The sequence below is a fragment of the Acyrthosiphon pisum genome, chromosome A2 (assembly GCF_005508785.2).
Source record: "Acyrthosiphon pisum isolate AL4f chromosome A2, pea_aphid_22Mar2018_4r6ur, whole genome shotgun sequence".
NCBI lineage: Eukaryota > Metazoa > Arthropoda > Insecta > Hemiptera > Aphididae > Acyrthosiphon > Acyrthosiphon pisum.
The window spans coordinates 77,998,964-78,014,928 of NC_042495.1; the positions used below are offsets into that span (position 1 = coordinate 77,998,964).

Consider the following 15,965-nt stretch of genomic DNA (forward strand, 5'->3'; position numbering starts at 1 on the left):
GAGAAAGGGAGGAACTCTAATTCGAATGGTTCAATGTGGGCACTCCCCAAGGAAAGAGACCCTTGGGACGACCTCGACTAAGATGGGAAGACCAAGTCAGGAAGGACGTACAAGTGACAGACCCAAGTGCCGATTGGAAGGTCTTAGCGTTGGATAGAGTGAAATTGCAAGATATATGTTTGAATGTATGATCTTAATGGTCGATTACAGACAAGAAGAAGAAGAAGAAGAAGAAGTAGTACTATTATATTATCTTGTATACCATATGAATATATAGTTCAAATTTATATTCTATTATTTTCCCCATTACAATTGTTGTTTAATAGGAATTAGGAATAGGTAGAAGTATATATTTAATTAGTAGACTATTAGAGAAATTGAATAATAAAACTTACATGTAGATTCTAATCTGAACAGTTGAAAATTACGCAACAAGTAATCATGGAGAGTCAAAAATTGTAAGTTCAATTTTGGTAACGCCAAACATTTATTGCCATTATAATATTCAGTAGGAACCACAGCTTCATTCCATATAATATCTTCAGTTGGGTAAAGAGGCATTCCATTTAAAATTTGTAACTGTGATTCTCTAGCTTCATGGCGTGATACCTTAAATAAAATTTAATAATATAAATAAAAAAATATCAATATTAACTAATAAGTCACAATTAGTCTTCTATAATATTATATTTGTTTTATCAATAACTGGTCCTGAATTATATTAGTAATAAGCAATAACTAATATAAAATCAATATATATGAATATATTTCATGAATATTTTAAAATTAAATTAAAAGGTTGGAAGGAGAGTTTAAATTTTAAATGTTGCTGCATTATTATTACCTACAGTTTATTAATTATTAGTTTCCAAAATTATTGGACACACTTTAAAACTATAAATATAACAACAGTAATTTGATAATTTGTTAATAAACTAACAATAATCTATGTTATTCAGATGTAAATATCCACATTTGGATTCATTATTAAGAAATCTTTATAATGTTTATAGCAATAGTAAAGACAATATTTACAAATTGTACTTGGTAAAATACAGTAATTTTAGATTCTGATAGAAGAATGTATAATATACTATATCAGGCGGCCAAGGTATGCGCAGGGGTGTGGATTCGTTCCGAAAATGAATCAATCTCTCAGCCACCTTGAATCAATTTATAAACTGGTCTTATGTACATAACTGCATAAGTAAAAATTACATTTAAAATGTTTTTTTTTACTGTGATGAGTGAAGGACCCATCATTACATTGAATATGTTAATAATGATAATCCCTTATCTCACATCAAGGTGAGCAAAGCAAGACAATTCTATGCTCAGTTTCTGTGATTTTAGGTTTATTTATGGATCCGTCTTATTTTTTTCTTCCAAATATATGGGATCATACACCCTTGTCTTAAATTCCCAAGGGATCCATATATTCCACACTCTTTTTTACTCACATAAAATATTTTTGTGTCATTCTCCATTCTGTATATCTACTTCTTCTTCAGTTATCCTCTCCCTCTCTTTCCTTTTAAATTCATTTCTATAGCCACTCCCCACTTACACTGCTTAAGAATCACCTATCCTCATAACATAATCGAACCTATAGTATTCTCTATCATTTTAGTTTATTTATGTATCACCAAAATATTTAAATTTTAAATTCTAACCAATAGAGATATTATATAAAGGTTGAGGGACTGTAATTCAAGTATCTGTCTACAACAGGGGCAGATCCAGGGGGTGGTGCAGGGGGCACGTACCACCCCCTCAGTTCGTATTTAGTTGTGAAAAAATGTTTCCATAAAATAATAATTGTGTAAGACAGACAGTAAGACGCTTTTTTAAACTTCGAATCGCCGGCCCCGATAGTTATAAATTATAACATTATTATATAATATTATCTACATTCAACATGTTTATTTTTGCTATTATTGTGGTTAATATTTATATTAAATCTAAAAATAAATATTACATTCAAAATATTTTCAGGCAGCGCGCTACACTGTCGGCACGCCGTTATAGCGTTATTGTCCGATCGTCGTTATCGAAATATAATATTGAACTAGCCATCATTTTTCAATAAGTTAATACAAAACATTAAACAACTTATAAAATAGAAACGTAGTTAAGATGAACTTAACAGAACTCAGAAATGATAAATTGGTAATACATTTATAGTTAGAATGTAGTATTTAAAGAATATTCATTTATTATTATCATTATATAATGGCTATCTTGTCGTATGCGCTCTACCGGTAACATTGCGACTGCAGTATGCGCTCTACCGTGTTTTGCCACTCTACAATTATATTTAGATTTTAATGGAAAAAAACAAAAAACAACTGAAAAATAAAAAATATCCTAAAAACCAAAAAAAATTTCACTTATTTTTACTTTTTAATTTTCAACTTTAAACACTTTAACTTGAAATCAGAAATTTTGAATTTTCTAATTTTTATATCAATTATAATTTTGATTTCAAATTTAAATATTATGAATAATTAATTTTAATTTTTAACTTTTAAGTGCATTTCTATATTGCGCATAACTATTATAACTTAAAAGTTTAAAGTTATATCTGTATATAATATATATTGTTTTTGACTAACGTTTTTAAAAAAATTATTTTCCTATTGTTTCCAAATAATATTTTTGATAATATTGTTTTTTTTATATATATATGATAATTAATTTTAATTTTAAACTTTTAAGTGCATTTTTATATTGCGCATTACTATTATAACTTAAAAGTTAAAAGTTATAAGTTATAAGAATATAATATAAAACAATATATATATTATCAAAAACGTTATTCAAAAACAATATAGAAAAATAATGTTTTTAAAAACGTAATAATCAAAAACATATTTTCGCAGGTAGACCGTAATCTGGGGTAGAGGGCATACGACAAGATAGCCTATATAATTTTAACTTCAATGGAATTAAATGGTTTAATTGCAAAAAATCGGAAGACCAATATAATTAAATGTCCTCAAAATGTGTGCCCCCCTTCAGAAAATGTCTGGATCCGCCCCTGGTCTAGAATCAAAACTTTTAAATTAATGGTATTTAGTCTACTATATAGAATAAAAATGTTAATAAAACATACATACCAATAAAGAGAGTAAAAACTCAGAGTCGTAACGATACCAATTTTCTTTCAGACGTTTTTCTTGGTCAGGAATCAAATTAAGCTCCATAGCAATATTTTGAAGTTCTTGATTACTGAAAGTAGGTACATCAGCACGGTTATAAAAATCAGGAAATTAATGTTTGTATTTCTTGAATCTTAAACTATTTTACTTTGTTATGTGGAAGAGCCTTCTTCCTCATGTCATAAATTTAAAAAAACTGTCTTTTAAATATTCAAACATTGGTTTTTTACATTCCAATCAAATTATGTTTTACTTACCTTTACTTGTAATTTTAAGAGTATTAATTTATTGCACCTTTGTGCTTTAATACTATTTTATTCACCTTAACTTTTCTTTAAATAAATCTATTTCATCAGACACTTATACTACATTTTTAGTTATAATTTTCTTTTATAATATGTTGTATTTAAATTATTATGTTGTACATAACACACCCATTTGTAATTTACTAATTTTAATAAAAACTATTTAAGTAACAAATTCAAATCAATTTATATTTAATTTAACAGGCCATAGTACATTTGAATTAGGTTAATTAATAAAAATACTATTTTGTGCCAAAAAAAATTAAACATTTAAATTTAATATTGATCCCAACTCAAATTTAGGATCAAATTAATTTTACAAAAAAAAAACTAGGTATTAATTACTTATTAAAAATAATTTTTTATAATTTTTAATAAACCGAATTTAGATTTATATTTTATTAGCCACTAGACAAATAGGGCAGTTGTTTAGTTCAATTGAACCAAATATTTGGAATTGGGTTCATCAAAAAAAAAAAAATGCATTACTATAAATGCAAATTGAATAATTAACTACCATATTTAAACAAGAATAACCTCAATTTGTTAAGTTAATAATGTTTTAATTTAAAACTTACCTTAGATTTTTAAAGTGTTTAATAAGAGAATCATATTTATCAATAGCATTAATATTAGATAAAGAAAAGTCTTGCAATTTAGAAAATTTTCCAAATAATGTTGCCTGAAAAATATTAATAAAAAAAATTATATTAATATTACCTTATTCGACAAAATATAAATAGGGTTTTTTAAATAATATACAAAATGGTTAATTTAATTTACATTTCTAGGAACTTTAAAAATAAATTTGGTAGGTTTTATAAGTTTTGTTTTAACATTTTTATCAAGCCTTTTTTTTATTTATTTGAAATGAGCAATCTATACATTTGTATGCAAAATAAGCTTAGGTGATAAGAGTATGACAATGACTTGAAATTTTGAGTAAGAAACCATCAATTCACGACACTTGGTTTGATAATAATCAAGCCTTTAAATATTAAATACAGACAAGGTTAAATAAAAATCAGAAAGTCAACATTTTTCTTAAGGGGCCTCGCCACAGTCATTATATAAGGGACAACGTTTAGGCAATTTCTAATCTTGTCATAGCCGCCTAGGATCTATGTGTTAGTTGTAAATGATTATTAGTGTGAGTGAAATTAAATGCTGGTATTCTCTCTCGTACGCACATGCACATGTCAATAACTTGGTAACCATATAAATTTCACTATACAAATTTTACAAAAACATAAATTTGTTTTGACAAAATTAAAGTTGGTTAACATTGTCTGATTTTGAATCTGAAAAAAAATTTGAATTCAGCAGAATAATGTCTGTAGATTGTACGAAACATTTTCCGCTTTTAATATTAATTTTAATTTTAATTATAATTCAAAAAAGTTCATACTTTCAAGTTTTCAATTACAGTTCACAATAATATGAAATTAAGTTTTTACAAAGTGCTTCGTAGGATCTATATACAATGTTCTCGTGAATTCAAATTTTTTTTCAGAATCAAAATCGGACAACGTTAACTAACTTTAATTTTGTTAATACTTTAGGTCTTTTATAAGCTAAAATTGACGACAGTATAGAGGCCCCTTAAAGTGCTGTGGTCTTTAGGTTTAATTTTCTTTTAACCTAATTAATTCCAAGCTAAATAACACTAATGGGTGGGGCTACGTTAATCATGTATCTACCATAAATATATTATACTTTCCCCACTATCAAATATATTTATTTTGTTTAAACCATACTTGTAATGATATAATTTTATCATAATGTGCTTGCATCACTTCATTTTCTTTTAATGGATCACCAGTAGATTGACAAATTTCAAAATGGAAATAAAATTTTAATATATCTAAAAGCTGTTCAAAAATACATTAAATTAATACTTCTTTTGGTACAATAAAACTTCAATAAACAAACCTGTTTGAATAGGTGTCCTTCATCACGTTTGCTTAATAAAGCTAAATAACAGCGGTTAATTAAATGAACATCATCTAAGACTACGTGAAAAAATCTTCTAGTAGGTAATGATGTTTCTAAATCAATAAGCATTTCCAAAAACCTTTCACAATAGTTTAAATGGTCCACACACAAATCACCTAAACGTTATCATTAATACATTGACTTTATAAAGTTATTATTTACTAGGCTTCTTCAACGATATCGATATCGCAAACCTTTTTTCGGAAATTTAGGTATCGATAATCGTAATATATTGTTAATCGATGTACAGCAAGCTGAACTGATATTAATATCAAAGCTCTTAAATAATATATTTTAGAAAATAAATTGTTAACCAATACCTACTAGTTACTACCTAGTACCTATAGTACCTAATCAATTGAGTATTGACAATTATGATAGTCATAGAAATATCGGAATATTGATATATCGATTCCTAAATTTTTTTTTTCGATATCGCACAATTCAAAACGATATCGTTGAAGAAGCCTATTATTTACTATTAAGAATTAGCTAAAAATTAATTTTCTCCCATTAACAATATTAACTATTAAGCTTTTATGACTACAGTAGATATTGTTTATAATAACGTTCAAGGGTTCTAGGAAAAATAGGTTGTAATAACTGATAGTCATAACTACCCATATGATAAATTTTACATATAATACTTACCTTTGTATTTTTCGGGTCCTATACTTTAAGATCATAAAATCCTAAATGTCATTACAACCAATTTCTACTGTATTAACTAGTTTTCTCAATAAACATTTACAAATTTACCTTCTAATGGTATGTTTTCCAAAACATTGATAAATTTAATGCATAATTTATGTAAAAAAGTTCTTTCAAGATCTGCTTTTAGTTTATTTTCTGGTGATAACTCTTTATCCTTTTTTTGTAATCGGTTCCATAGTTTTTGCCATTTAGGAACTTGACGCAATTCCAATGTTCTTCGTCTCTGAAAAATAAAAATAAATATTAAATGTTAATGAATGTTTAAATAAACATCACAATTTATTAGTATAATAATCATAGTTTTGATAAATTTCCTGCAAGGTTTTTTATTACGTTAAGTATTCATCTTGATTTATTCACAATTAACACAATACAAAGCGTGTATTATTATTTATCTAAAAATAGGAAAATTCTTAATATTTAAGAGGAAGCCACACCAACATGTGTTTGTGCATTAAGCAAGTGTGTTTAGTAAAAGTAGAACAGATTCTGTGTTGTGAGTTTTAATTTTACAGTGAATTGGCCTATAATCAATCTTAAAGGTAAGAAATCTCGGAACATTAAAATATGTTATCTCTCGTTGGTTTTTATAATATTTTAATTTTTACGTAAGTTGTAAGTATGTGAAATATAAAAATGCTCATAAGTCATAACTCTCTAAAAAATTAAAATATGGTTTTGATTATATTAATAGTTATCAAATCATTGCAATATTTTTAAAAAGAAAGTTGAATAATAAAAGATTAGATTACTAATAAGTTATAACTATTTTATCAAATACATTATTACATTTTAACTTAGGTAAAATATTTATAAGATACATACTTCTTGTAAACTACACCAAATTGATATTGATACAAGTTTTTTCATTTTGTTTCTAACTAAATCAGTTTCCATGCATTGAAAACAGTGATTTAAAAAAACTACTAGAGCTATTTGTTCTTTAATGCTGTGATCATCAGAGAGACTAGCACGTAAAACTTGATCAATAAAACCATCAAATTCATCTGGTTGCTTTTTTAAGGCCTAAAAAAATATATATAAATACATATATATCTAAATAAAAATAAATTATTATTTACCTGCCAAGGTGCTACTCGTTCACGAAACTTTTCGTTTAACATTATAACAATAGACATCATATGTGCAAACGTAGCATTTGCAGAGATATAATTAGGCCACAAATAATTTTCTAAAAATTGACTGAATTCCAAAATCATAATTCGTCGTACTGAAAAACTAATATATAAAATTTATTTTAGTATTAATGCAATATACCTTAGTATAATAATAGGCACTCTGAAAATAATAATCCAAAATAATAATATTCTCAAAATTAATTATGAGTTATAGCTAAACAATAATATAAATATCTTTAAACTAGGTATATTTATAGCTTATTATTTATTTAGATGAAAAACAAAATATTAAAATTAGGAGTGTATTTTAAGCATTATGCTTATTTTAATATTTTCCAAGCAAAAACTTTAATGACAAGGACGGTATATGGCAATATTCTTCAGAACTAAAAAATTTATTATTATGAGAAACCATATTATAATATTTTTAGAAAAGAAAATATCAGTATAAATATGATATGTGTCCAGTATTGTATAGTCTATTCATTAAAAACTAAATATTTATTTAAGGGCAAAATAGCTTCAGAAATAATTCAATATTTAAGAATGTTTTTCTAATCTAAAATATTATATTCAATAGAAATTAGAAACATAATATACTGTGAGACTAACTAAATTTTCAATTTTATTCTTGATAATCTTTAATTTGTGATAGTATTTTTATCTTGGAACTTGTTTTCAAGAATAGTTTTAATTTATTTTCTTATTCAAATAAAAGATGTTTATCTTAATCAGGGTGTCAAAACGGGTTATGCGCAAAAAATTTTATCTGGTTTTTAAAACGAAACCCGATAAAAATTTGTCCGTATTGCAACACAAAACATGAAATCCTCAAAATTAACTGAACTGTATACACTAATAATAACTAATATATTATAAATTATAATTATCTTAACCCAGAGGCCAGATTGCCAGAACCCAGTCATTCTTCTCTACTTTCAGGCTATAAGGGTTATGACTTAATTTGTTTAATTTTAAGACTTATTGAATTTAATATTTGTTATTGTATACCTAGTCAATATCCAACTGAGTTTTAAGTCAGAAGGGTTACAATACTTGTATTTAAAAAATAAAAATAAATTATTTTGTGGTCTCGTTATAATTATTATTTAGATGCTTACAAAGCAGTGGCGCAAATAGTTGGGGGTCTTGGGGGTGAATAGCACATTAAAAATCACTCAAAGTCTCCTCAAAAAATAATAATATAATATATATCATAATTAAAAAAAAAAAATTTGAGGCTTGAGCCAAGGAGCCCCCCTCCCCTTAAACATTTTCATATTTGCACAACTGTTACAAAGATATGTTTGATAAAATTAGGTATGTAGTAGCTTTATTTTGTTAATAACGTCAAATATGTATTGTCAAATTGATTTCCTGACTTCGGAAAAATCTACTATAAGTATAAAGTATTAAGAATTAAGACAGATGACGACGATACACGTCTATTATTGGATATTATTGTTGTATTATTTTTGATTTGTAGCTAGGTGGTGTAAAATGTAAATGTGTAATCCAGGGCTGTATATGGATAATATTTCTAAAGTTAATTTACTGCAATTACTGTACTTACGTCTTATACCTAGATTATTAATTGTAAATAGATAATTCAGACTTTTTTTTAATCATATAAATATTTCATTGGTGAGGGGGGGGCCTTAAAAAATACAGTCTTTGGTGTATAGGACTTTTTTTCGGTTCATTAATAAGGTAGCGGCGGTTATTAGCTGGGCAGTAGAATGCCACTGCGGATGAAGTCTAGTCACGCCTACTCAAAACCCACAAAAATTTAACCCGGTTTTGAATCCGAAACCCGCAAAAAATTGTACCCGGTTTTTAACACAAAACCCGCAAAAAAATTTTACCGGTTTTTAACAACAACCCAAAATATTTTAACCGGTTTTGACTCTCTAACCTTAACATATCTTAAGACGAAATGACGCCTGCATGTATTTGCTCCTTCTTACAAATGTACAACATACCATATTTGCAAAAGTTTTACAGTTTTACAGTAAATTTACTTGCTATAAATTAAAAAGATAAGAATATTATAAGTAGTATTATAAGTAAGTGCTCTCATGTTAGTTATTTTTATATAATAATACATATGCTATACGTATGAAGGATACAAATCAAAAATTTCTTTATAGTTTAAATAATATGTTTAGGAGAAAGGCACTATTTAATATAGTACATAAAATCTATGTATGCAATATATAATGAAATAATAAACTCATCAAAAATTGAAACTAAACACTTACATACTATATATTTTATTGTATTTTCATTATGTTTCCTATCATGAAATAATATGTTAGAATCCAATTATTTGATAATTTAACCCCAAATTTACTTTACAAGGATAGGCATTAAAAACTTAAATTAGGCCTCTTTTATCAAAAGTGACACTGGGGCCCTAGTTTGCCTAGTTCTACCACTGTACCTGGACATGAGTTATTAAATAGTGTTATGGTCTAGGTGCGTGGTTTTTTTATTTATTAAATGCTGAGTAAATCTCTAGACCAGTGATCTCAAACTCAAATTACCAGCAGGCCATATACTTAATTGTATGTTAAATGTTAAACCACTTAATGTCTTAAATCTATTTTTTGATAGGAATTATATTTTTTATTTTAAAATACTGCTACTTACTTAGACTTATAGATCTCTTCATTGTAAATATTTTCAACAACCTTGGCATCATAAGGTAAATATTGATTGGAATCCAAATTTGGTGCCCAATATTTAGAAGCTATCTAGAAATGTAAAATGTGAAATTTAATAATTTTCTAACCATATTAAGTCCTTAAAAATTGTCAGTGATAAGAAAGTTATTTTTATAAATGTATTAGTTAAATTCAGATTGAAATAAGAAATAAAATAGATGAATTACATTGTTGAAATTGGCAGATACCAGACTATAGTAAAAAACATATAATAACAAATAAAATACATTTCATAAAATTATGTGAATTAAATATTCACTTTAAGGTACTATTAATTACTAAACTGCAGCATTTTTAGGATAAAAGTAACTCTTCAGAGAAATGTCTTATCTGAACGAATTAAGCATGTCTTATATTCAATTGTTGGTACAAGGTAGTTTTACTACAAACAAATGAAAGCACGACTACCCAAGGACCCCTAAAATTTCTTTGATAAAAATAAGTGAACTTTTCGAACATTTACTAGTTTTATACTCCAATATTTAGTATAAAATATCAGATATTACTTATACATTATAACTATGAAAGTTAACTTGTAAATTAATGGTCAAAAACGTCCACGATCAAGAACTTAATTAAAAATAAAACGTGTTTATATGCATTATTACTGAAAATGTTTAAATTATAATACCTGTGTAATACGATCGGCATTGATCTGATCTATGGTTGGGGCAAGATTTAAGACTACAGCTTGCTTAGACTCGGACATTATGATTGTTTGTTTTTATTCAAAAACATTAATTGAAAACAAATATTTAAACACAATTAAAAACTATATAGTCATTATTATTTAAGGAAAGAGCCAATAATAACAATGAGTTGTAAATTGTAGTGCCCGGTTTGTTGATTTTTAAACGCACGAAAACGTTGAACACACAACAACTTTATAGTAGTTCAGTAGTTGTAAACACAAACCACGATATCTGAGATAACAGAGAAAAAAAGATACTGGTTATCTATGGTAGTGGTACAGGGGGATGACCGTTGTCTATGGTTAATGGTTTCCAATTATAGGTTATGTAAAATTTGTAAGAAAAATTGAAAATAATATAATGTGATTTGTAAAATATATTCAGTTTTTATTGTTTTCAAATTTCAATAAAAGCTTTTTTGTTTTTTTTTTTGTTTTTTAGAATTTTGGATAAAAATTAATTTTTGCTATTGCAAAATATTTGGTTGTAATATTTGTTGGACTACTTTTTTTAAGAATGTCACGATCTATTGTATTTGGGATACACGTTGGAAACTCTACCGCATCAATAGCAATATCCAAAGTAAATATTATCCAAGTGTTTAAATGTTTTAAAATGTTCACTCATATAAGTTATTTTATTGTTCAACGTTATGATAAATATAAAACAGGCCATTTATGACATTATTTAAATTGTTGTAAATTTAAACCCTCAAATCTCACATTCATTATTCACATTTCTTGTAGAGATGTGTCGTTTGTAAAAGACCTACTTCAATTGAACTATTCATCGAAGTGAACAATTCGAGCTAGTTCACATTAAAAGAACGACGACATTCATCGTACATTTTACACCGTATACTGTTTACTGGGTGTCTGGGTATATCTTATACGTTCAATAGGTATGCTCACTACCAGTGGCGTGGTGAATGGGGTTTTATGACGCCTAGGCGTCATGGTAGATTTTTTTTTTGGAGGGGTGGGGTGGGTGGTTGGGTACATTATGGTAATCAATAACATACAACAAAAATTAAAATGTTTTCAGTCACATAATAATTATATGTACTATATATTATATCAAGGGGATAAAGGAAGGATAGGTACTGAAATATATGCTAGGCATCAAAGTTTATAAATGTTCACCACGCCACTGCTCACTACTACAAACTACTAAAACGTTTAACACACAATTCGTAATTGAAAGATTCAATATTTGAACAATTTTCTGTTTCGTTGTTTCGTTAACTAATAAAATAATTATTTTCTGGTTCCAGTAAACTATATTTCTTTACATATTTACTAGCTTTTAACTAGTTCAATTTAGTGAACGATGAACGAACAAACTAGTTCATCTAAGTGAACGACTAGTCCCATCACTAATTTCTTGATTAAAATTATATACCTAGGAGTTATTATTAAATAGTTGATTAATGATAAAGTATTGATATCCTTTAAAAACTGAAAATAATCCTATAGATGATAATATATGCCAAGAGTAACCCATACTTTGATTTTATTAAAGAACAATCATAAATAAATTTTTTTAAATTTATAATTTTTATGTTAACCGTTGTAACTGAAGTTTATTTTTCATTTCCTATTTCAAATTGAATTTTTGACTAGTAGTTAATTAGTTAATTAGTTTATAAGTACTAATTTAAAGATTTAAAGTTATGACAAATGAAGCAGTGAACCGACATTTTATGGATGGATTACTGGCCTGTGCAACTCAATTCCCTTCATCTAAACATTAATAAATTTTTTTTTTAATTTCCTTTATAATCTATACAATAAATATCTAATAACTATTAACTAACAATCATAAACATGTGACATAGGTCAAGTATGATTTTGGCTCTACTTGGATTGTCTGTAGAGTTTTTTAGATGGTATTATATTTTGTTATGGATTCTAGAGTATAATAAAAAAGCAGTTTTTATTTTTTTAACTTAAAATATTTAATTAATAAATTATTTGTTTTTAAATACTGAACTACTGAAGTAGGTACTCCAAAATATATGTTTCTTTGGAATATGAAATTAAAAATGTGTTATCATTTCAAAAAGTAAAAATGTTAAATATTTTTTTTAAATTATGAGTTCTTCAATAAACTAATTATTCAGTATTACTCTTCTTTGGATTTTAAAATATTTCTTTAATCATTTTACAGGAAGAAGGTAAGGTAGATGTTCTCGCAAATGAAGCTGGAGACAGAATAACACCTGCGGTTGTATCTATAACCGATGAAGAAACTGTAAGCTTAATTAATTTGTAAAATACAAGTTATTTTATAAATTTGTTATAATTTATTTTTAGGTTGTTGGAAATGCTGCTAAAACTGGTTTTATATCAAAACAGGCGAATACAATAACTTTTAATAATCGTTTAATGAACCTTTCGTTGGATGAAAATGAAAAATGTTCGCTTATAGAAACTAATAAAGTCAAAACAATTGAGGACGGAGGTCATCTTGCATATGAACTACCTTTGGAAACTAAGAAAAAAATTTATTCTCCTCAGTTTATTGAATCAAATATTTATAAAACATTATATGGTATTTATAAATTAATTGTTAAATAATTATGGTTTTTTTTTTTCATTATAATATTGAAATATTTACCTTTATCCTATAATTCTGTTATCTTAAATTAATTAGGTATTGCTAAAAGAGCCACTCACAGTGAAGATACAAAATGTTCTTGTGTTGTTACTGTACCAGAATTTTTTGATGATCCCAGCAGAGAATCAGTTAGAAACGCAGCTATTCAAGCTGGATGGAATGTGCTTCAAGTGGTTAATGCTCCTAGTGTAACCCCTTTTACCTATGGAATAAATGTTACTGAGCCTTTAAATGACACGTATGTAAACATATATCACAGATAAATGTATTTTCAAATTAAATTTTTATTATGTTATGTAATATAGGTATATTTTAGTATATAGACTTGGTGGTATTAGTTGTGATGCAACAGTTTTATATGTGAATTCTGGTTTAGTGTCAATAGTAGCATCTGAACATACTAAGGCTATTGGAGGTTATAAATTAATAGAGACACTGAAAGCTCATTTAATTGAAGAAGTCAAAAGGTACCTTTTTTAAATGAACTAAGTACTTACACTCTGTTCAAAATGAGATGATGACTCGGCGGCCAAGTTGTACGCATGTGCGTAGCTTTGTTCCGTGGCTACACTGACACGTCACCGTAGTGGGGATGGCGTCAGACCATATGTCTATATCTCTATTCAGAATAAGACCGTGACCAGGTGGCGACCAGTTTTCCTCGGGTTGCGGTCAGACATATAGCCATCCCCACTACGGCGACGTGTTGGGCGCTACTATGGAACAAAATCCACGCCAATGCGCACAAATCGGCCACCTGGTCACAGTCTTATTTTGAATAGAGTATATACCCTGTTCCAAAAGAGAAGACACCAGATTTACGTAGCAAAACCGGTTTTGTCTGTGGCCGCTTTGTGTCTTCTCTTTTGGAACAGAGTATAGTAACAATATTTTTAACTTTTTGAAGGAAACATCGATCAAATCCTTCAGAAAATGCAAGAGCTTCTGCAAAATTACAAAGAGCTACTGAAGATGCAGTTCATTTACTGTCTACATTAAAAACGGCAAATATATTTATTGAATCATTGACTGATGGAGTAGATTTTGCTGCTATGGTTTCACAAGCCAGATTTGAATCATTAATTGCTCATTTGTTGACTGATTTTGCTCTGCCAATTGAAGTTGTTTTAAAGAAAGCTAATCTTAAAAGTTCAGATATTAAAAAAGTATTTATTGAATTTTTATTCACAATTTAAACCTTGTGAAAATAAGTTATATGTTTTAATTAATATAGGTTTTACTTTGTGGTGGTCCACTTAAAATACCAAAGTTGAAACATTATATTGGAAACTTATTTCCACATGCGGATATACCAAATAGTATTAGTCCTGACGAAGTATTGGCTTACGGGGCGGCTGTGCAAGCTAGTTTCTTAGCAAAATATTGGAATGCACATGATGATTTACCTGAACCTACAACAGAAGTTGACACATTAAATGAATCAATTACAATTGATGTTGGTATTAAAGAAATTATTTTATTTTTACCAATAACTTATTTAATGATTATTTTAGTGTTGTGGTGAGACTGTAAGTTTTGATCAGAATGAAATATTACCTTCTACAAAAAGTATAACAACTAGTGCTAATGTTGACAATATTACTTTAGTAGCCACATCAGGAAATAACAAGACTGATAAATCTGAAGTAAGTTTATTTTGAACTTAAATAAACATCTAATATATTTTATCAATTTTTATTTAGGCACACATAAATCTGAAAACGGAAGGAGAAATTACTTTTACATTAACTGCCAGTGTGTAAGTAATACATTTATAACAAATTGTACAATGAATTACTAGTAATTTTTTTTTCTGTTATCTGTAGAGATCAATTACATGTTGAAGCAAAAGATATAGATACCGAACTGAAATCAACTGCTATATTTGTAGCCGTATAACTTGATTTACAATATACAAAAAATGCATTCTATTTACTTTTCTCTAATTTCAGGACCTCCATTCTTATTTTTTTTTAATCATTCCTTGAAGACCTTTATTTATAATTAAAGTAAACCCTGAAATATCTTCCTTAGCTCCAATAGCAGCAGGTGTCTTCAAAGGAGCCATATATCCTCTACTATCCTGGTTAATAAACATTCAGGAGATCAACCGACAATCCCTCACACTCCATTGCAGATTTTGCCAACGACCAAATAATCTAATCCTGAACACAAAGATTCAATAACCTATATGTAGGATAATTTTATACCGGTCTAGTTTCTAGCATATGTCCCATTGTCCCAACAAACATCAAATGGACACTTTTCGTCCTGTTCTTAGAAAATGATCCCGTTATCTCCATATAATTATTATATTCAATATTGTTATTTTTTAAAAAAAATGAATAATACAAGGTCCCACATAAGTTGTTTAAAGTTTAAAATCCAAATTTGATGATCAATGACTCATTTTTATATTCTAATAAATTTAATTCTGTAACATAGTTTTATTACAATAAAAGAAAATTATTTCACCATACATTAATAAAAATTAAAAGTCACATAAAAAGCGAATCCGGATAATTCGGGAAATCCGGAGAAGAATTTTATTATAATCAGGATTTAGATATTCGAATTTCATTCCCTTCCCAAGGTGGTGATTGGGGGGGGGGGG

General features: G+C 27.4%; 2 protein-coding genes across 2 annotated transcripts in view; one reads left to right on the forward strand and one right to left on the reverse strand.

The window, feature by feature from the left end:
* LOC100168357 (RNA helicase aquarius) overlaps positions 1 to 10,944 on the reverse strand; it is a 19,921-nt gene extending 8,977 nt beyond the window's left edge. Inside the window, exons 1-10 of the mRNA XM_001944478.5 lie at positions 10,672 to 10,944; positions 9,967 to 10,070; positions 7,258 to 7,414; positions 7,001 to 7,201; positions 6,221 to 6,398; positions 5,399 to 5,577; positions 5,224 to 5,337; positions 4,045 to 4,148; positions 3,120 to 3,231; positions 396 to 609 (exon numbers count right to left, since the gene is read on the reverse strand). Of these exons, the coding sequence (XP_001944513.1) occupies positions 396 to 609; positions 3,120 to 3,231; positions 4,045 to 4,148; positions 5,224 to 5,337; positions 5,399 to 5,577; positions 6,221 to 6,398; positions 7,001 to 7,201; positions 7,258 to 7,414; positions 9,967 to 10,070; positions 10,672 to 10,749 (1,441 nt within the window). The 5' untranslated portion in view covers positions 10,750 to 10,944. The remainder of the gene's footprint in view (positions 1 to 395; positions 610 to 3,119; positions 3,232 to 4,044; positions 4,149 to 5,223; positions 5,338 to 5,398; positions 5,578 to 6,220; positions 6,399 to 7,000; positions 7,202 to 7,257; positions 7,415 to 9,966; positions 10,071 to 10,671) is intronic.
* Positions 10,945 to 11,073: 129 nt separating this feature from the next.
* Positions 11,074 to 15,282, forward strand: LOC100161502 (heat shock 70 kDa protein 14). The gene is made up of 10 exons (XM_001945733.4): positions 11,074 to 11,314; positions 12,902 to 12,985; positions 13,048 to 13,285; positions 13,388 to 13,589; positions 13,657 to 13,818; positions 14,259 to 14,517; positions 14,586 to 14,807; positions 14,866 to 14,997; positions 15,055 to 15,110; positions 15,178 to 15,282. The coding sequence occupies exons 1-10, from the start codon at positions 11,249 to 11,251 to the stop codon at positions 15,248 to 15,250; spliced, it is 1,494 nt and encodes a 497-aa protein (XP_001945768.2). The 5' UTR covers positions 11,074 to 11,248; the 3' UTR covers positions 15,251 to 15,282.
* Positions 15,283 to 15,965: the final 683 nt, after the last annotated feature.